This window comes from Pogona vitticeps, chromosome 5, assembly GCF_051106095.1.
Source record: "Pogona vitticeps strain Pit_001003342236 chromosome 5, PviZW2.1, whole genome shotgun sequence".
Lineage (NCBI taxonomy): Eukaryota > Metazoa > Chordata > Lepidosauria > Squamata > Agamidae > Pogona > Pogona vitticeps.
In genome coordinates, this window is record NC_135787.1 from 44,332,489 (window position 1) to 44,354,949 (window position 22,461).

At 37.8% G+C, this 22,461-nt stretch overlaps 1 protein-coding gene across 4 annotated transcripts in view; it reads right to left on the reverse strand.

Annotated features, from left to right (window-relative positions):
* LRBA (LPS responsive beige-like anchor protein) overlaps positions 1 to 22,461 on the reverse strand; it is a 456,729-nt gene that overhangs the window by 390,767 nt on the left and 43,501 nt on the right. For all 4 annotated transcript variants that reach the window (XM_078394767.1, XM_078394766.1, XM_078394768.1 and 1 more), the window contains exons 5-16: positions 22,290 to 22,411; positions 21,981 to 22,107; positions 20,300 to 20,419; positions 18,956 to 19,102; positions 17,238 to 17,435; positions 16,707 to 16,840; positions 14,524 to 14,632; positions 14,252 to 14,404; positions 13,645 to 13,813; positions 10,169 to 10,248; positions 8,211 to 8,273; positions 5,722 to 5,819 (exon numbers count right to left, since the gene is read on the reverse strand). In XM_078394767.1, the coding sequence (XP_078250893.1) occupies positions 5,722 to 5,819; positions 8,211 to 8,273; positions 10,169 to 10,248; positions 13,645 to 13,813; positions 14,252 to 14,404; positions 14,524 to 14,632; positions 16,707 to 16,840; positions 17,238 to 17,435; positions 18,956 to 19,102; positions 20,300 to 20,419; positions 21,981 to 22,107; positions 22,290 to 22,411 (1,520 nt within the window). The remainder of the gene's footprint in view (positions 1 to 5,721; positions 5,820 to 8,210; positions 8,274 to 10,168; positions 10,249 to 13,644; positions 13,814 to 14,251; positions 14,405 to 14,523; positions 14,633 to 16,706; positions 16,841 to 17,237; positions 17,436 to 18,955; positions 19,103 to 20,299; positions 20,420 to 21,980; positions 22,108 to 22,289; positions 22,412 to 22,461) is intronic.

A 22,461-nucleotide genomic window follows, 5' to 3' on the forward strand; every position in this document is an offset into this window, starting at 1 on the left:
TTCGCTGCCGCATTGACTTCAAAGTTCTAATGCTTACCTATAAGGCCCTAAATGGTTTGGGACTTTGATACTTGGAGGAATGCCTGCTCCCACCAAGATCTACCCGGATCACTCGCGCGAGTCAAGTGGTGAGGTTGAGGAGCCTGACACCGAGGGAGGCCTGGAAGGAAAAGACACGAAACCTGCCTTCTCGGCAGTGGCTCCTTGCCTCTGGAACAACCTTCCTCCGGAGATTCGCGAGGCCCCTACGCTGGGTATATTTAAAACCCAACTAAAAACATGGATGTACATCCAGGCCTTCCCTCCTGCCAGCACTTAATTCTTTTTCCTTTTGCTATCTATCATTTATTATATTTTTGAACCGTTTTTTATTATTGATATGTCAATGGCTTTGTATTATTTTAATGAATATATGTTTGTTGGTAGCCGCCCAGAGTGGTAGAATATACCAGATGGGTGGGATATAAATCAAATAAATAAATCAAATAAATAAATATTCTCAAACAGAGTTCAATCAGCAGGTGGGTATTTGTTGTCCAATTACCTATCCCACCACTTCCTCATTTAGAAAGACAAAGCTTTGCCCACCATCTTGGTTTGATGTAGTTCAGCAGGACTTATTAAATCCCTGATTCACTGTATATATGAAACAAAGAAGGTGAAGGGGAGTGTTACAGTTTCCAACCATATACTTCTTCATGTGCAAGCAAGTAATCGGTATTACAGGATGTACAGAAGTAAGAGAAATAAAAATTCAGCCATAACAAGCTCACTATATCCAAATAGAATCATTCAAGAGGCCTTTAAAGGCGATTATTCATTGAGGTGGGGAACTTAAATAACCAGCCAACAGACACACCAGTAACTGGTGCTCTCTTCTGGCAGTTCTCTTCACATTCCCTTTGCTTAAAATGTGAAGTCAACATACTGTATGAAGAAGCACAGAAGTCGAGAAGGAGGAGCTTCGTCTTGGTGAAGCTAGCAGCTCTTGGGAATAGCTCCCAGGAAAAGCTAGAACCACTTTGGTCTGGGACCCTCCCAGAAACAGGGGAACCAAGGAAGAGTCAGGAGAGACCCTCCTGCAGCAGTTGGTGAGCCACAGAAGTTAGAAGATTGGGCAGCAACTCGATTTTTCTTTCTTCTGGAAATTCACATCAGCACAGACCGGAGACGGGCCGCCATTTTTGGCAACTAGCCAAAGACAGCTCCGCTCGCCGAGAATAAGAAAACAGAAGCACGACGAAAGTATACATCAAAGTAAGTGGAAGCCCTTGTTCTATGAAAAACCTCATTAAATGAAGAACAAGTGATTGTGTGCAAATTTATGACCAAATGAGATAAGGAGCGGCATTCCTAGCATACCAGCTTTTACTCAAGCTGAAGGTCGAGTCATTTTTAAAGGAACAGCCAGGCAGAAATAGCTCGTGTCTCCATTAAAGGAGGAAAAATAACTCTTAAAGAATCAACTGACAGGCTTTGAAAAAATAAATTCTATTGCAAGCTGTTCACTCTGGACCCTTTTCCTCTTTGGATATATATTTTTAGACTGTGTGGGACTCTGCTTTCCGTGGATAATGTATTTGCTGGGACCCTAATTGCTGGACTTCCCTTTTTGGGGGAGGAGAAGGAAGCCTCTGGAAGTAAAAGGGAGAAGAACGGACTGTGAGCTGTGAACTGGGGGCCATGTGGTTTGAACTGAACTGGGATCTTGACAAATGACATTCTAATAATAGAGTCTTGCTGGGTGAAGGTTAAAACAAACTTGGAGAAGAGAAAAGAAGGGAAAAGAAGAAGCAACCGGTGTGAAAGTTATCAGCAACGTGGAAAAGGACTGGACTACAAAGACACTTGAGAGATTTATGTTTTAGATTCCATCTCTTACTTGAATGTACCTGCTATCTTATTGCTAATATTGTATAGTTGCAAGGTGAAATATTAGAAATATTGGATGTGTATTTGGGTAAAGGGGAGAAGGAATTTTAAGTGAAAATAGTGAAACAGAAAATGGAACCTCCCCCTGAGAAAATTACAGATCGGTGGCTAGACTGGAAAACCTCTTTTCAGATGTCACTGTTGCAAAAATTCATGCAGGTAAATTATTATATTGACCAGATGGAAGACGTGATTGGAGGCTCTAGGGGAGGGAAGGTAGCGGAGGTTAAATTACATCAAAAAGAGATCTCAGAACCGGCTGTATTGATGAAGATATCAGATAATATACAAGGGATGGAGTGCCACCCAGTAAGCGATGTAGCGATAGCAGATAGGAAAATTGAGGTTGAAAAGCAAACTTTGAATGATATTGTTCCCCCTTTTAAAATATGGAAGAAAAAAGAGTCGCAGAAACAAAACAAGCACAGGGAGGAAAGGGGAGGGGAGAGCAGAATTTATATTATTTTGGGTCTGTCGAGTGTATTCTCAAGAAAAAAGGAGGGTGAAAGAGGGGATATATTTCACCATTGGCCTTGGTGTTCTGATGCTGTGGGAATAACATAGATTTAAGCTGTATTACACGTATAAATTGAAAGCTAAAGAGGTTAATACATAGACAAAATAGTCAAAAGAAGAAGAAGAAAAATAAGAAGAAAGATGAACCTTTATTGGAACATGAATAGATTAGATGTTTATATACTTGATATGAAAGATTGAATGATTATGCATTTGATGTTTTCTTATTCTCAAAACCCTCTTTCCATCCCCCCCACTGCCCTTTGCCTTTTGTATTCCTTCCCCATTACCCAATAGTTTTGAAAATAAAATTTAAAAAAAAAGAAGCACAGAAGTCAATATGTAGAGGATTCTTTGGCAAAGGTGACCTGCACAAACATCAAAACAGCCATTTTATATAAGTAGTATCTATCATATCCCCCCCTTCCCTGGAAAAGACCCTGATGTTGGGAAAGTGTGAAGGCAAGAGAGAATGGGGACAACAGAGGACGAGATGGATAGACAGTGTCACAGAAGCTACCAACATGAATTTGACAAAGAGGTCAAAGAGGTAGTGGAAGACAGGAAGACCTGGTGTGCTCTGGTCCATGAGATCACGAAGAGTCGGACACAACTTAACGACTAAACAACAACATCATATCCCCCCAAATCCTTGAGAAACCAGCCCTCTAGGTACAACAGATCACACTGGCTGAGCCTAAACAGATACGATGTAGATAAATACTGCCATAAAATATTGTGCACATATTTTAAATTTATCTTCGGTGTTTTTCTTTACTAAAAATCCTTTTCCCTCCTCTCCTAAAGAGTCCTCTATTATCAGTGGTCTGTACTGAGAAGAAAAACAAGCCATAAAGTACAGTGGACCCTCTACTTAAGGAATTAATCCGTATTGGAATGGTGGCTGTAAGTCGAAAAGTCTGTAGGTCGAATCTCCATTGACCTACAATGCATTGAAAACTGATTAATCCCACAACTGGCAGTTTTTATTCTCTTTTTGTTCCATTTTGGTTTTCTTCTGGTCTGTAGGTCAATTCTCTGGCTGCAAGTCGAATCTAAATTTTGCAGCCAGAGAGGTCTGTAACTCGAAAAGTCTGTAAGTCGAGCCGTTTGTAAGTCGAGGGCCCACTGTATTTAGTATCATAGGTCAGAAACTGAGCCAGTCTTTGCAGCAGTCTTTCAAAAGGCTGCTATGAAATTTGCTCTCTATCAGACTTATAATGCTACCTTTAATCTTAAAGATCTCAGAAAATCTGAGGGATAACCAGATGTAACTTACACATGCTCCAAGAGGGCACCATGAAGCGCTGTCTGTTGTATCTCTAATCTTTGGAAAATATTAAAAATCGACATGTTTCTCAAAGTACCATTTATTTATCAGACATTTTAAAATGTTCTTCTTTAGATACATTTTAGGAATCAAGAACACTTAACAGGCCACATAATTAGTTTAAGAATATAAAGGAAGCAGACCTGTCAAAGGGAATGTACCTGAAACCTATACTGAAATTAGTTGAACATTAACAAATGATAGGAAAATAAGCGATGTCACACTAGGCTAGTTTCACAGACATATTTGGTTTGTGCTAGCTAATAAAAAAGGAATGTCTTTTGCATTATAAGTAAAAACAAAGGAACCTCACATGATATGCATTGTTCTGAGTGTTTTATTAGTTTCCTCCACATACGGCATTACCATACAAATGATCACAACAGCCAGCACCACAAAAAAGTAGCAGAAAAGAGAGGGAGAAAGCAATTATGAACAAGATCAGGTGACCCCTGAGGCAGGAAAACCTGTAATGTGCAATATGATATAACCCAAGGTTAACCATAAGTTGTGACAAAACATACTAAATAAGAATACATTTTATATAGCAAATGAATTACTGCTCCCAAATCCATTCTAACAGTAACTCTCTTATTTGACTGTATGCTTGCATTCTCTCCTGGCATCAACCATGAATTCATTTTAAGTGAGAAAAGGCCCAACACAGTGGCCACCCACGGAGCCATAAACTAAATGATGACATTTTTCAAACATAAGTGGGATATGAACCTCCAACTAGGATGAATAGCTATATGTACAAATGGGAGAAGGAGAAATCACTAGCACACTGTGCTGGCTGAAGGCAAGGTTCAATTTTAATAAAACACATCAAAGAAATGAAAACAGCTTGGCACTTAATGAGTAGGGACTTGAAAGTAACAGACAAGCTTAGGTGGAGCCTGGTATGCAGAACACAAATCTGGGGAGAGTAATGGCATCAAGCATTTGGTAGGGGAAAGGACTGAAGCATGGTTGAAATGCATGGAATTCAAGGGTTGATGATAAGATAATGTAAAGCTGATAAATTACATGTATATAAGCTACCTTCTTGTATTAATAAACTGAGCAGATGAAAAGTGAGATTTCTAACCATTTCATGTACAGGGGTGATATAGGAATGTTAATCTACTTTAGTAGTTTCAAATTCCAAATTAACCTTGAGAAAAAGTGGGGGTCCTTGTGTTTATAAATACGGGGGTGGCTGCTACAAGCCCATGTATAGTTAACCAAAAATTCCATAGAGACAGTTAATTAAAATTAATAGTTACACAGGAGGAAGGGAAATAGCATAATTAACAGCAGCAAATTGCCACTAATTAATAAGTCCCTGTTTGGATTCCTCATATATGCCAGTTGGGTTGCTAAAGGCTAAATCACTGCTCAAGGCATATATGTCTGATCATCAGGCCTTCTGATCTGATTCAGTACAGGGCTTGGTACACAACGAGGAATCCAGGTGGAGTTTCTTTAATTAGTGACAAATTGCCACTGGAAGCTATATCTTTCCCCTTCCACTCATGTAACTAAGCAACCAGAGTTTGGTCACTAGGATTAACAACCAATCACTCTAATCACTCTGGTTCAAGAAACTATTTGATTTTCAACTTAGGTGTCATGGATAAGCTGATAAATACGCCATATACACTCTGCAATGAGGTCGGCACATAAGACTCTTTGAATCTCTGTGTGCAATATGTACAACTTAGTGCTGGCTTCACTTTTAAGACCTGTCTTACCCTATAATTTGGATTCATTATGTAATAATAATAACCCTACACTTTCCACAATGCAACTGCTACATGAATGCACATTAATGAGAAAGAGAAATAACTAAGTGAATCAAATAAAAATATTTTGCAATGGCAGATCTGACAAGACATCTAGGAATGTCAAGTGACTAGTACAACAAATTGCCATTATTTCAAATGAAAATTTTCCCTTACCGTAACCCATTTCTCTGATCAAAGGCAGGGATCATAGAACTCGGGTGCTCTGACATGAGAGCAACGACAAGTTGTAGGACATCCATTAAATTGTCATCCTGTTAAATATAAACGAAAATGGACCTTCAATTGATACCCAAAGTTATGGTATAATCTTAGGAAAAAAAATTGTACTGGTTTCACCATTGCACATTGGACAGAATCTTACTGTGTACTTCTGTCAATGTACCTTTAGCAGCATAACTCTCAGCAGCATGCTAGCGCAAGTTAAAAAATCAGAGTTGACTTAATAGCACATCATCATCATCATCATCATCATCATTATTATTATTATTATTATTATTATTATTATTATTATTATTATTATTATTATTATTATTATTAAATCACACTAGGCACTTTCTATCCTACTAGGTTGCACCTTCATGCAATGACTACACTGACTTCGTAACCTACAGCAATTTACTACTGAAAGTTACGTTGCTGAAGTTACACCACTGGGCATAACCTAGTAGGATTCCAGCCATTAAATATAATGAAATCAATTTATTGGAGTTGGGGAAGAGAGCACAGATGCTCACGTATAGTTTTTTTCTTTCAAAATGACTCCACTAATATTCAGGAATCTAGACACTGGGCTGGACACAGAATACACGGGGTAGGGCCAGGAATGTGGCTCTACATTGCAGTAACCACGGAATTCTTCTTCTGTCATGTCAGTAAACATGTGGATTTATAATGAAGAAAAATAAAATAAAATAGAGGGGGAATGTGATGAGAGGGAGTCAACCATCAAAAAATCATGTCAAGGCATCTTAATTAGGAAAACATCCAGGGTAAGGCTAACAAGAACCTGAAATTTAGTGACATACTAGCAAAGACCATCAAAGTTGTCTTTGGTCCCAAGTATAGGGACGAGAGTATTTGGCATTTATTTATAACCACAGACTTTTGAAAAGAATCATGCAAACTGTAGCTATTTGGGTTGCGACTATATATATTCATTTACACACCTAGTTACTTTTCCAAAATAAAACATAACAAAATGTGACACAACACAACAAAATGCTTTGGGACCTTTCAGACAGAAACCACAACTACCATTTCTGAATCTCAAGGAGTGTTTGATGGCATAGCTATGGCATAGATCTGTGCAGTTGAAAAAACAGTGGCACTTTAAAAAAAAATCCATGGGGAATGCACCAAGCTTTTAGGCATGCCTAAAGTAGCTCTTTGGATGCCAGCCACTAGGCACGAGCTTAAGGGCCCACCAAGTTTGATATATAGGGGAGGAGGGATGCCAGAAGAAATCTACACAATTTTTTCCAGTTCTGCTTCTATAAATTCAACTTATGTCAATGAGTCAGCCATGAATAACTGGGTGCAAGACTGCTGCTGCTGATTGTAACACTAACCCTGAAACCACTTACTGGCAAAATGTCCCAGTGGGCAATCAGTAAAACAATTTGCAGGTAAGCTATTTCAGGCTCCAATCTTGAATTTGCAAGGGGGCCCTGTTTCAGGTTTCTTCCAAAGTGAAACTATTTTTTCTTTTCCTTTTTTTTACATACAGAAACTAGTGCTAGATCTTATGTTTTCTGGAAATACTGAAAATAGAATTGAAAAGGGGGGGAACACTAATATGCAAAAATGCCAATTGAAAGCTACTATCCTAAAAATAAATTGCAATTTGAAACAGTTTTTTTTAAAAAATGGAAAAGCACTAGAATGTGTTCCAAGTGGTAAAGTGATACTATGAGATGCTTAATTTACAGATAGCAATTTTGGTGGAATGCAAATCTATCTTTGAGATTTGTTTAATCTTTGGGTGCTGCCTGGGATGTTGCCTCCTGGTTCTCAAAGAGGCACTTTTGCTTTCCAGTGCAGTATTACGACAATAGACATGTATTGGTGAATGCTTGGGATAGAGAGGTAACAGAATCTATACTTCTTGAAGCAAAATTCAATTAATTCTTTATTCTACCCATGTCAAGCACCTTGAAAGAACATTAGTTTGGTTAGATTTATGTTTCAGTTTTCTAACTCTTTCATGTTACATCTGGCATCAAGCATTTGCCTGGTGCTAAAATATCAAGATATAACTATTCCAACAGTAACCAACATTTGAGTTTATTAATGTCTTTATTTTTAAACTCACACTTAGAAAGCATTATTTTATTTAAAAGGCAAAATAAGAGGGAAATTATTTGAACCATACACAACAATCCTTTATAGATGCAACTTTGCCATCTGTTCCCTCATGCAACAGCTCAATGAGCTGAAAAGGAAACTATTAAAACCTACTATGTTAATAAACCTCACTACAATATTGAACAGTATCCTTAAATCATTTACTCACTATTGGTACTTTCTAACAACAGTTGATCTTACGCTTCCCCCCCCCCCCGTTACTTCAGAAACATCTTGTGGTAGGAGGAGTTATTTTATTCAAAAGCTTCTTGAAAGCAAGATTACTCAATCCAGATTACCTCATGAATAGTGAGGAGATAGTTGAGGATGCCTTGGAGTTCATCTTCCTTCACTCCATGATCCTTAAAAGAATAGAAAAACACAAATAAATCATTCATACAAGAATACAAAGAGTAAATTCAAACATAGACTAAATGCTTCTTGTCATAGTTCTGTATTCCTTGCTATCCAGTTTCAGAGTGCCCCCAGAAGAAGGAAATGGCAAACCATTTCGAGTACTTTGTACCTAGGGTTGCTGGGAGCCAGAATGAGCAGGACGTATTTGTATTTTCCCCAACAACTTTGACTTATCCTTACAACTTTAGAATAAAGGGTAAAGGTTTGTAACTCTCATAGCCAGAATGCCCCCACAACACACACACACACACACACCACACACACACACACAGAAACACCCTATGGACAAGAAAGCATACAGTCCTTGAAAATCAACTTCTGATTTTGCTGCTCTTGTCACAGCCTTCATAAGTGATTTCCCCACAGTTCTCAAAAAACAGAAGACAATTTCTACAGTCATTGGTCTCAGAATAAACTGTGCTGGGTCTTAGCTTGGCAGCCTGTCTTTAATTTGGCAGTGTTGATTTTAACCTTTAAAGCCCTAAATGGCTTGGGGCCTTGTTATCTAAGGTTGTCTCATAATGAACCTGTCAAAACTTCATGATTTTCAGGAGGGATCCTCCTCAGTTGATGGAGGACCACCTGATAGGCACTCTGGAGAGAGCTTTCTCCTGTGTTGGTCCTAGACTATGGAATGTACTTTCCTTAGGGTTGCAGTCATTTCCCACTTTTGCTCCTTTTAGGGAGACCTGAAAGGTACATCAATTCAAACTAGCCTTTTAAACTCTTTTACTTATTACTATGATTTTATTATTGTGATTTTATTATTTTCCTCTTTCGCCCATTTTTATTATATTAACCACTTTGTGTACTTTTTTTGAAGTGAAAAATAAATCAGTAAATAAAGAGGAGGAAGAACGAGAAGAGGTAATAACAATAGCAACATCAATAGTATCAATAATAGTAATGGTTGTAATAATACAGTGGACCCTCTACTTAAGGAATTAATTCGTATTGGAATGGTGGCTGCAAGTCGAAAAGTCTGTAAGTCGAATTTCCATTGACCTACAATGCACTGAAAACCGATTAATCCCATAACCAGTGGTTTTTATTCTATTTTTATTCCATTTTGGTTTTTTTCTGGTCTGTAAGTCGATTCTCTGGCTGCAAGTCGAATCTAAATTTTGCAGCCAGAGAAGTCTGTAACTCGAAAAGTCTGTAAGTCGAGCCGTCTGTAAGTCGAGGGTCCACTGTAGTATCAAGCCTGAAACCTAAACAGTGGCTTTTCTGCCTACTGCAACTTTGCTCTCCCCCACTCTGTTTTGCCTCCCTAAAGAAGAGTTCTGAACCAAATTAAGCCAACCTTCAAAAGAAGGATGAGACCAATCTGAAAGAAGTCATCTTTTATTTATTTAGTTGTTTATTTATACATTTCTATCCTTCCTTTCCCTTGAAAAGATTTACATTGACATCAAATCCTAAAAACAAATAATTAAGACTGCAGAAAATGAAGTACAGCCTCCAGCGTTTCATGCTGCTAATAAGTGACATATTCAGCCATAAGTAACCCCAGTCAGGCTGGCAAAAGAGAGAGGGTTGTTGTTTTTTACTATCTGTAGTGAAGTCCATTGAGCAACACAAAAGCAAATCAGACAGCAAACTTATATTTCTTGGAACAAGGTGGTATTCAGCTCTACTGCCCTGAGATTTTAAAATATAATCACAAACACTATCTTCCTCCCACCAATTCCTAGCTAACCAGAGAATGCATTTCTCATCTCCTTCTCCCTGAGATGCACACTGCTCATAACAAAAGGTTCACCACTCTACACACAATATGTGAAGCCCTGCACAGAGAACTACAATTGTAAAGCAGTGTCTCAATTTACATATGCCTTACCTTCATCACCAACTGCTTAACAAACATCAACAAAAAGGCTCGCAAGGAAAGAATTTCTTTTTGATTAGGCCGGGCTCCATCTTGAAAAGAGACATAATAGTTTTCACCATGAAATCCTTCATATATTTACAAAGAAATTACAGTAACTCCCCCACTGCATCCCAACACACAAATACGGAAAGCATTCTCAAGCAAACTGAACATTTCAATCATTGCTCTTCTTTTAGTTCAGTCATTCCATGTTAAATGAAGCCAAGCTAAAGATATCGACCTAAAATGTTTTCACACAAATAAATGAGCTTCAATTTAAAAGGCAGATGGCTACATAATGTTTCCTTTCCACATGGAAATCATTTAATCAACAAGCAGCTATATATATTTTCCAGGAAAGAAACATGAACATTGACTATATTCATACCCACTCTGAACTTAGGCATATATCCAGCAAAAATCCATGGGTGCTTCACATTCCATTGTAATATTTTCCATGTGTATTTCTTCTACATGGAGACAAACACTGACCCTAATAAACTGCTTTAAAATGTACCTTTCTACATTGGTTAGAATTTTGTATCTTGACTTACATTTTCTTTAGAAGTGTCACAAGAGTTTACGGGATATATTACCCAGAAAGCTGCAAAGGCATTCATTTTCTTAAAGCCTTAATACAATACGAGTTCCTTCCTTCAACACCTTTATCAGCTGTAATTTTAAAACCACAACTCCAATGCAGACTGCACCATTCCTAACTTATATCTTTAAAAAAAAACACCTGGAAAAATCCATCTTAGGACTCTAAGTTCTTCACACTAATGACAAGACACTGGCGCAAGCCTGATGAAGTTAGGCCTGATTCACGAAAGTTAGCAGATTTCATTATCTCTTTAGTGATCTATAAAGGTATCATCTTTGACCTTGGAGTTCAGAACGAAGCAGGGCAAAGGCTAATAGAGTTCTGTCAAGAGAACAAGCTGGTCATCACAAACACTCTTTTCCAACAACAAAAGAGGCGACTCTATACATGGAAATCACCAGATGGGCAATATCGAAATCAGATTGATTATATTCTCTGCAGCCAAAGATGGAGAAGCTCTATACAGTCAGCAAAAAAAAAGACCTGGAGCTGACTGCGGCTCTGATCATCAGCTTCTGAAAGCAAAATTCAAGCTTAAACTGAAGAGAGTAGGAAAAACCACTGGGCTACTCAGGTATAACCCAAACCAAATCTCTTATGAATACACAGTGGAAGTAAAGAACAGATTTAAGGAACTCAATTTGGTGGACAGAGTGCCTGAAGAACTTTGGATAGAGGCTCGTAACATTGTACACGAGGCAGCAACAAAAACCATCCCAAAGAAAAGGAAATGCAAGAAAGCAAAGTGGCTGTCCAACGAGGCCTTACAAATAGCAGAGAGGAGAAGGGAAACAAAATGCAAGGGAGATAGGGAAAGCTACAGAAAATTGAATGCAGACTTCCAAAGAATAGAGACAAGAGGGCCTTCTTAAATGAACAATGCAAAGAAATAGAGGAAAATAACAGAAAAGGAAAAACCAAAGATCTGTTCAGGAAAATTGGAGATATTAGAGGAACATTTTGTGCATAGATGAACATGATAAAGGACAAAAATGGGGGGGGACCTAACAGAAGCAGAAGACATCAAGAAGAGGTGGCAAGAATACACAGAGGAATTATATCAGAAAGATTTGGATATCCCAGACAACCCAGACAATGTAGTTGCTGACCTAGAGCCAGACATCCTGCAGAGTGAAGTCAAGTGGGCCTTAGAAAGCCTGGCTAACAACAAGGCCAGTGGAGGTGATGGCATTCCATTTGAACTATTTAAAATTTTAAAAGATGATGCTGTCAAGGTGCTACATTCAATATGCCAGCAAGTTTGGAAAACTCAAGTGGCCAGAGGACTGGAAAAGTTCAGTCTACATCCCAATCCCAAAGAACGGCAGTGCCAAAGAATGCTCCAGCTACCGTACAATTGCACTCATTTCACACGCTAGCAAGGTTATGCTCAAAATCCTACAAGGTAGGATTTAGCAGTATGTGGACCAAGAACTCCCAGAAGTACAAGCTGGATTCAGAAGGGGCAGAGGAACTAGAGACCAAATTGCAAACATGCGCTGGATTATAGAGAAAGCCAGAGAGTTCCAGAAAAACATCTACTTCTGCTTCATTGACTATGCAAAAGCCTTTGACTGTGTCGACCACAGCAAACTATGGCAAGTCCTTAAAGAAATGGGAGTGCCTGACCAACTTGTCTATCTCCTGAGAAACCTATATGTGGGACAGGATGCAACAGTTAGAACTGGATATGGAACAACTGATTGGTTCAAAATTGGGAAAGGAGTACGACAAGGCTGTATATTGTCCCCTGGCCTATTTAAGTTATATGCAGAATACATCATGCGGAAGGCTGGACTGGAGGAATCCCAAGCCGGAATTAAGATTGCCGGAAGAAATATCAACAACCTCAGATATGCAGATGATACCACTCTGATGGCAGAAAGGGAGGAGGAATTAAAGAACCTTGTAATGAGGGTGAAAGAGGAGAGTGCAAAAAACGGCCTGAAACTCAACATAAAAAAAACTAAGATCATGGCCACTGGTCCCATCACCTCCTGGGAAATTGAAGGGGAAGATATGGAGGCAGTGACAGATTTTACTTTCTTGGGCTCCATGATCACTGCTGATGGAGACAGCAGTCAGAAAATTAAAAGACGCCTGCTTCTTGGGAGGAAAGCGATGACAAACCTCAACAGCATCTTAAAAAGCCAACAAAAGTCCAAATAATCAACTTATGGTTTTTCCTGTCATGATGTATGGAAGTGAGAGCTGGACCATAAAGAAAGCAGACCGCTGAAGAATTGATGCCTTTGAATTGTGGTGCTGGAGGAGGCTCTTAAGAGTCCCCTGGACTGCAAGGAGAACAAACCTATCAATTCTAAAGGAAATCAACCCTGAGTGCTCACTGGAAGGACAGATCCTGAAGCTGAGGCTCCAGTACTTTGGCCATCTCATGAAGAGAGAAGACTCCTTGGAAAAGACCTTGATGTTAGGAAAGTGTGACGGCAAGAGGAGAAGGGGACGACAGAGGATGAGATGGCTGGACAGTATCTGCGAAGCAACCAACATGAAATTGACACAACATATATAAGTTTTTAGTTACAAAAGTTACAGACAAGAACTTAAATCATACTTCAGTCCAAAAACTATACGTGCATATAGCCGTAAGAGGCACAATAAAAACCAGAGAGTTTATTTCTTACAATATCAAAGTTCTTAGAAGTAAACATATATGAAAGTTCAAAATACATTTCTTAGCCTTTAAACATATTACTATACAGAATGTCAGTCATGTTTGGACTACTTTGTTTAGATTCTGGGATATCAAACATAATTAATAAAGAGAGCAATGGTCTGTAACACTGCTTTCTCAATGAAGAGCAGGGATGTTTATACAAACCTAAGCCTTTGGGAATAATTCCGCTGCGATCTTGAGGATTCACCACCCAGTAGTAATATTTCAAAGTATGCATTGCCAGGAGAACTGTCCCAACTCGTCGAATTGCATTGTAGATGTTAGCTGTTCCAACGAACTCAGTAGATAGGTAAGTGTACAGGATCAACTGAATCTATATCACCCAAGGAAGAGAAGACATTAAGATTTTACACACATGGAGAAATAAAGCTACAGACAAGTAGAGGCTGGATAATTACAACACCAAAGGCTTCATTTCTACACACATTTACCTAGTATGAAGGTGAACAGAATTCAATGAGCATCACTGCTATGCAGACCTTGTAAGATTGTACTGCACATATTTTATGTGAAAGAAGTATTCTTTTTTCCTTGTATCTGTATACCACTAATTCATATACAGAAGTACATTTCTCCATAATATTACAAGTAAAAGCCTTTTCAGAGACACAGAAAATGACAGTGATGTGTGAACTGTACAGAAATAGAATCATTTAGAAAGTCACTCTTGAGATCTCAAAAGCTTATAGCCATTAATAGGTGCTAAGGTATGTCAAGTCCTTTTATGCTAGAGCACTTGGAAACATTTTACCTTGGGTGGAGTATGAATCCATATTGCAGGGTTAAGAAGAATATGATCACACAGCTGCTTCAGCAAGGGCACTCCGTGGTGCAAATTGCTCAGATACTTAGCAAAGGCAAGGCAAAGATCTAGAACAGTTCTACTAATGTGTGCTTTGGAAGACTGCAGAAACAGAAAGAGAATGTGTTCAAGACAAGTTATAAATAATGTTTAATACAACCAAAACAGCAAGCACAGAGTCAAAACAAGGAGGGGAAAAATAAGCAAAAAATTTCATTTACCTTTTCAAGATTGTATCCTATTACAAGGAAGCCCTTACAAGAAAGCATTTGTTCTTGCATAGCAATTGAGTTCTTCAGCAACTCCATGATGAAAGCCAATAGAATGGAACTGAAAAATATATTACATTGAAGTACCATATTATAAGATGCTAAGGTTTGGTGTTTAAGAGCTGGGTTGTGTCTTGTTGGACTCTGAACCTATATCTCTCCTCAATCCAGCACCATATATTAAAAGCAGATCCAATCCTGCTAAAGCCACAGAATTCACACAACCTATTATAATTTCTACCTATGTTACTGTAGTCACTCTGTGGTGATTCCTGGATCCTACGAAGCACGGGTGGAATGAGTGCACTGATTAGCACAGTTCCATGAACCATTGTGCAAGTACTATTGAAAGACTCTATGCTGCGAGCTATGTTATAGTATACAAAGCATTATGCACGATTCATGCTCTGCAACATTTAAACATATGATCTGCTCTAGGACATGAATGTGACATATTTTTCAAATGCGTCCCTTAAAAAACCAAACCCTAATGTCTGGGGGGGGGGGATATACAAATCCCCTTTGCTAAATTGCAGTAGGTTATGGCTTGTGTTCCATCTGTTAGGATTTACTTTGCTAATTACAAGGAATTTATAAACTGTAAAGAATTAAAGCTATGCAATCCAGGAAAATAAAATCCAGCAAACTATCTTCTATAAACAGGTGTAGAAAGACTTCCTTTAAAAAGGGGTGCTATCTCTGAATTTCAATTCACTGATTAATCTGTAATGTTTCACTACGCTAGAAACTTGATATTGTCCAGGAAAGCTCTTTTCCATGTACCGCAGATACACTGTGTGATAACAAGGGATAGAAGCTTCTCTGTGCTGATGCCCTATTTTTGGTGCCAATGGAATGGTGATTGGCCCCCCGCACTCCAATTCTTCTATTGTTAATTCAAAGCCCTTTCATTTGTGCAAGTACATTAATTAATTTATAAGATCTGATTTTCGACTTGTACTCTATAGTTATAATTGTTTCAGTATTTCTGGTGTTTCTACTTGTATACATTTTAATAATAAACTAGGGTAAATTATTTTCCTTCTGTAAGACTGAAGAGCAGTTTTAGAAATATTTTAATAAAGCTAGGTAAGTGAATAAACAGACGCGCTTTCCATTCATGGACAGGAACTGAGGAATACAGAAACACAAACATCTCACACTTCTCATTATTTTTGTGATTTTTAATATATAAAGGCAGGTTCATATTTTTAATGACCTTTAAATTATGAAACTCAGAAACACGCAAGCCTAAGTACAGATATTAGAGTGGAAATGGAGGATCAGAAACACAAATACTACATTAGGAGCCAATGGCACTATAAATGCAAGGCAAAGAGTTTATTTTGCTGCATTTTTAAGGAATTTTGTTACCTTCCATATACGTATTTTTCTTAACACATTCCCCCTGAAATAACCAGAAGTTGCAAGCAACAGTATTAAGAATATGCTACAACAAATGCACTTTTATAGCCCATACCATGAAATATCATTAGTTCTCTGCACACACCTAGCCTTTGTTTTTGACAGTCCCACAGTGAAGTTCAAGTAGTTTGTATATACAAGATATCTTTCACTGATCAAGCAGTGGGCCAGGAAGATAAACTTTCTCTGGTAAGAACCAGCAGCTCTGTAAAAAATAACCTCTCACGCTCTTTGACAGGAAAGAATTCATCCCCAAGAAGGAGATTTTCCATAACCCTCCTTCCATAAATTACATAGCTACTGAATGATGTACAAATTTGTGTAGAAGACCTGGTGCCAGTAATCTTGACTTCATCTCAAGGTCTTCTCTGCAAATGATCTAACCTTGAAAATATAAATAATGTGCTCAATGCTGCAATATAATTGCATTATTTGAGGATAATTTTTTTCCTATAAAGCTAAACTGGCTGTCCTGACATCTTTACCTTTGCTATATTTAGATCTGCATGCCCATCATTTCATGTGCATTTTATCTCCGGCTTACTCTGTTTATCTAGATAAACCTCTCCCAACTTAGCTTAATAACAGTTGCTGCAAAGTCTAACTGAAAGATCAAGCACAAGAATTCTTAACCATTGGAGAGCATTGTTTTTCTAGCTGTTAAGACACATTCCAAAAAGTAAACTGGGAATTTGAATAAAAGCTCTTACCAAACAGTTGTGTCGGGCTGATCCAAAGAATATTGCCTATAGTCCAGCTGTGCAAACAGAGGAAAAAGCACCTGCACTCCTCCAATTGAATGCATTGCACTTTGGATAGAATGGGTTACGACAGCTTTTACATCCTGTTAAGGCCAAGTGGAACAAATTATAAATGTATATTGCTTTTGTGTGATTACTTCTAAGCATTCACAATGCACCTGAATGTTTCAGAGGGATCTCTGAAAATTATATTGTTACTTTGTTGACATGATACAGAATGCGAGGGAGCATGAACATATGTGATTATGAGAAGTTCAAAGAAAAAAGGTTAAAATAATTGTGGGAATGGAAAATCTATGGGGGGAGCAGAATAGAAGACTACATTTGAGACAGAGCAGGCTATAAATTTAAACCAAACAGATGGGCCTAAAGTCTTTTAAAGGACCCACAGTCAAAGCAGAACACAAACTTATCTAAGACAAGGAAACAACTGAAAACCCCATTCCCTTTAACTTGAAAACAGGTGGTGCTCTAAAATACCTGTAGCATGAGGGCATGTGGTGAATGAACAAAGATTGAATGGTTGTCCTTGGGTGAAGATTCTAAGCAGAGCTGTGCATCTGTAGCCCTTGGATTGTATGTAAAGGCAATAGCATTTGAAAGCTTGCCATCGTATAGCAGCTGTTTGTGATGGTCAGCAAGGAAGAGATCACTTTCCCCCTTGAATTTAAATGTTCCCTGAAAAGGAAGAAATAATAAAATATTAACAACAACAAAAACAACTAGAGTACAGTTGGAAAAATAAAATTCATATGCATTCGTATTTCTCGACAAATTAACAAAAGCAAGTTCATTATGCATTATTTAACGTAGCGACTGAAGTGTGAGATAAGAACAGTGTTCTTTACTAGGCACAGCTTAAGCATATAATCTCATATTTACTATTTAGAAAGGCTAAGGAGATGGCATACTTTGCAACAAGAGGGGAAAGTGCCTTTTAAGAGGTTCTCATTGCCCTCCCAGGAAGACATGCTTGTAATTTTTTTTCAGGGCTTTGAACTCTTGAGTTATATTTCATGTTATGATGAACTAGTTTAATATCATAATATCATAAATTTGAGTCAAAGTATTTGCAAAAAAACTGATGCAAAGAGAAATTCTGAAACTTTCATTTCCATTTTATGAAACAGATGTAGTTCAAACTCAATGGGTAATCTTAACTGTAGTTTGTTACACAAATCGTCAAATTATGAAATATGAAAAAGGGTTATTTGAACAAACTGTTTTTAAGATTGGCCAGAGTGTATTGTTTAGACAACATCCTAAGTTATAGCTATGGTTAATTTAAAATAACTCCTTCTCAGACGGAGACCTGCTCTGGCTCATTCTCGTAATGCTGAATCATGTATTGTTACATGTGAAGAAAATCTCAGATGATTCAGTTTGTATACATCATGTTTTTTTGTACTCTACCTTCCAGAATTCTCCATTAAGTCTTCAGGCAAAATTCTGGGAGATTTAGCCCATTGACTCACTTCAGATACCCATATTTTCCTAACTTATCAGGGGACCTAGTCCTCTGAAGCTGCATTCTAGGTCTCTATTTCCTGCAATCCATACTGTCTAAAGAATGCTACCACAATGCTTCCTGGGTGTTATAGTTCTTCAGGAGGTACCCTGTATAGAACCTAAGAGACGGCAAGGCCACAACCACCAGGAAACATTGCAGCAGCTTCCTCCCAGCAGGTAGTAAAGGGAATAAATGCCTAGAATAGTGCCTCAGAGGATTAGCTCCTGCTTCTTGAGAGGGAACTCCAGAGGTCTGAAGTTATGGGTCTATATGTTAGAACTGCAGTTGGATAAATTTTGGGAGCTGGAGTCCAAAAAATCCAAATGGCACGTTCCTATTTTACCAATGCATCTAGAAACCAGAAACTACAGGTCTATTAGTTGAATTTTATGGCTTTTTAATATTTAAATTTTTTTTATTCTTTTTATTTTTTTATATTATTTTATTTTTTTATTTTATTGGTTGAATTTTATGGCTATATCCAAAAAGCACCAGTTTTATACTGTGAGAATTTTAGCTTTAATTTGTTCTTGCTTCACCATTTAGCCAGATGTATTACAGACGCTATACACAAAAACAGATTAGAGCATTTAAAAATCATTTTGAGGGGACAGTTTTTATAACTAGCTAAAGATCTTCAGTTCCACTGAAATGCAGAAATACCTCTATACCATTAAATTATAAATACCTTGTATCCCAGACCAAGTTGATAAATAGCAAAAATCTGAGCTGCATTGAGTGCTTCACTGAAAAGATAAACAGCTGTCATCTGACCACAAAACACTCTATTGGCATCTGCTGTTTCTGAAGAGCCCAGGAAACATTTGTCAAATGTCTAAAGAGGAAAAACCCAAAATACACAGCTATGTTATAATAAAATCAGGTCAATGTTACCAAAGCCTTTAGAAATGGAAAGACATACACCCAAGTCACACAAACATGGAATTCTGTAGCAGAAGAGTTAATCACTTTAAATGTTATAAGATTCTATTACGCACTTATATGGGACTCTGACACTGACGTAAATGAGGAAACTCTCTAGGCCAATTATACTCCACCATGTACAGCTGTTACCCATTCAGTTTTGGACTAAGGAAATAACATGCAAAATTTGATTTGGCTGTAATGAAACTTTTGTCATCAGCTGTTCTCAGTATCTGTAAGAGGGTGGAGAAACCCTCTTCCTCAGTACTAAAGCAATCCCCAGCATTTCTATTTTAAAGCTTATAGTGAAACAGTGCTCTGCCTGAGGCCTTGGAGAGCTGTTGCCATTCAGAAGAAAATCTACTGGGGCAGAATTTTACACAAGGCACTTTTCTTATGAATAGACTAAGAATAGGGAAGAATTTCATTTGGATGGAATTTTCACTTGGATGTGCCTAATTCATGTATCATGGAACAACCCAAATGCTGCCAAATGCTGAAGTAGGCCTTTTCTTTTTCCAGTAGAAAATCAGTACATTAAGGGTAAATGCATGAAATTATAGACAAAAGCACACTATTTAATGAAAAGGAAAAAAGTGCATGGATAACATCCATTCTGAATTTTAAAACAATATTTTGAATGCAAAATAACTTTCAGCTAATTTCATAATCTGGGAATCAAACATATCACAGATTCAGTCCTCCAAAACTTATGTACAAAGATGTAGAATCGATGACTTATAACCACTGTTCATAAAAACAGTATTTCATAAAGGGTGTTTTGTTCTCATATCATGAGTGCATAGCTATGGCTGAAATAAGGAAGTTAATTCATTTTAGTCATTGTGACCGAGAAACCATGAAAAGGTGCCTAGTTTAGAAAAGAGAATGATGACTTTTTTGTTTATTTACATATAGGGCAAGTTCAAATTTTAGATCTTCTAAAATAAAATCATTACCCAGAAAAAAGCAACAATCAGAAGAGTTGTGGGAATAATAACAGGATGTTTAAAAACAATTCAAATTACCAATTTCAGTTTCAACAAAGTAGTAAGAGAGAAAGGAAAGGAGAGAAACAGGGAACATTTTGAACCATTCTGTTACTTACATCACTTGTATTGACAAACCATATTATCTCTCCATAAGATGCTAATTCCCCGTTCACATAACATCTCAGCTCACTGTTCTTCCAACGGTTATAGATATGCACTATAGTAATCATGTACCACTACATAAGAAATGTAAATGAGTTAGCCTAAATTTGAAGTAGTTTTATCTTCTTAACATGATGAAAATTATGTAACACTTAGAATAACTATCATAATAGTGTATCAGAATGTAGTGGCCTACATTCATTAATATCATTGACCCAGCAGATACATTATTACACAGTTAGCACAAGAGAGGCATTCAATGCCATTTCTGTTCTATGAACAAGACTGAACACTTGCAATGCCATACTCTAGTGCAGGGGTCTCCAAACATTTGAGCACGAGGGCCACATTGTATACAGTATTTTCCACATTGTGGGGGACCAAAGGAACATGCACGCGTGTGCCCACCCGGGCAGCTGCACACATGGACACCTGCCTGCCCGGATATGCACACACACATGCACCCCTGCCTGCCCAAACACCCACATCCTGCCCCCCCCACACGTATCCCTGGCGGCCCACTCTCCTGCACATGCATGTGCACAGGCTGAAGGGAAAAGGCCAGATAAAATGGCAAGACAGGCTGGATGTGGTCCGCAGACCATAGTTTGGAGACCCCTGCTCTAGTGTAACTATGCCAGCAGAAATTTGCACTCCACTAATATAATATGGATTTAGATCATAGATCATAAAGCAAACAGACATACCAAACAAATATGATTTGGGTATAGGTGAGAGCCTAATATAGTATAATATGGCAGACTGACAGATCACAACTCAGGAAACCTGGATTCATATCCACACTTGGCTATGGAAACTCATTAAGAGCTACTTGTAAAACCATTCCTTCAACATGGCAGATAACAACAGTGTGAGAGGGAAGTATTCTAACCCTAAGTATTAAAGGACTTGAAACCTAGAGTTTTGTCAAACATGGCAAAGCCCAAATTTCATCTAAAGAGCAATGCTGAGTGTTCCTTCCAAATAAACACTTTTTGCATAGACACTGAAGTCATCTTCTGAAAAGGTTGTCATAAGTATTAGTGAGTGGATGAATAACTGAAGGAAGTAACTTTCTACTAAATCTAGAGAATATTTTGTCTTTCATTATTATTATTTATTAAAGCATGTTTAAACCATTCTTCCTTCCTACAAATAATTTACATTAAGATGAGGTATAACTGAAGAATATAAACTCCAAAACGTATCAAAATGAAGAAGCAACGAAAACAACAACAACCAAATAAGCCAAGTAAAGTGCCTTGATGAACTGATTTTGAGCTGGTGCCAAAACAACTGTGTGTTCCTTGGGGGGGGGGGGGGATATGTCACAGCTAGAATGCCATGACTGAGAAATCTCTCTTGCTTATGGACACATGGTGCACCCACAGTAGTTGAAATACAGTCTCCTCTGATGATCTTACATCTTTTAAACTGCAAATTAAACCCACACATCAAGATCTCCAATCTCTCTCCTTTGTAAAAGACAGAAGGCAGAGCAGAGTAAGCAATAACATACTCCCAACACCACTAGAACCAGATGTCATTTCTTTCTCTAGAAAAGACACCACCACAAAAAGATTCTACACTCAAAATTCACATTCGCAGGATATCTAACATGAAGACAAAACTCACCTTCTGTGGCTTGAAATCAAATTTCACACAGTGCTGGAAGCCTTTTCCTTTTGATTTAATCGAGGTGACAACCAAACAACCTCCCACAAAATGTGCAGAATAACCCAGTCCTTTGTTTGTTCGAAAACTGAAACACATTATGTAAAATAATTAGATTCACCGTTTATTCACAAGTTTCTACACACAATATAGTTTATTAGTCACAGTGAATAAGCTACAATTATATAAGCTATTGTGCATGAAGACATCTTTAAAACCAAACAAAAACGAAACAAGTTGAAGGAGATACAAAGTAACACACATACATACCAATATAAATAAGGCTTATCTTTGTCTACATTGATATTATTCACAGGATCCATTCTTATCCAAGTGTGAAAGGTGAACCCATTCTGATAGGGCCACTTGGCTATGGGAGGTAAGGCAATAGCCTAAAAGAAGTAAGTTAGAAGAAAATAGTCAATATCAGAAAGGAAGTCAT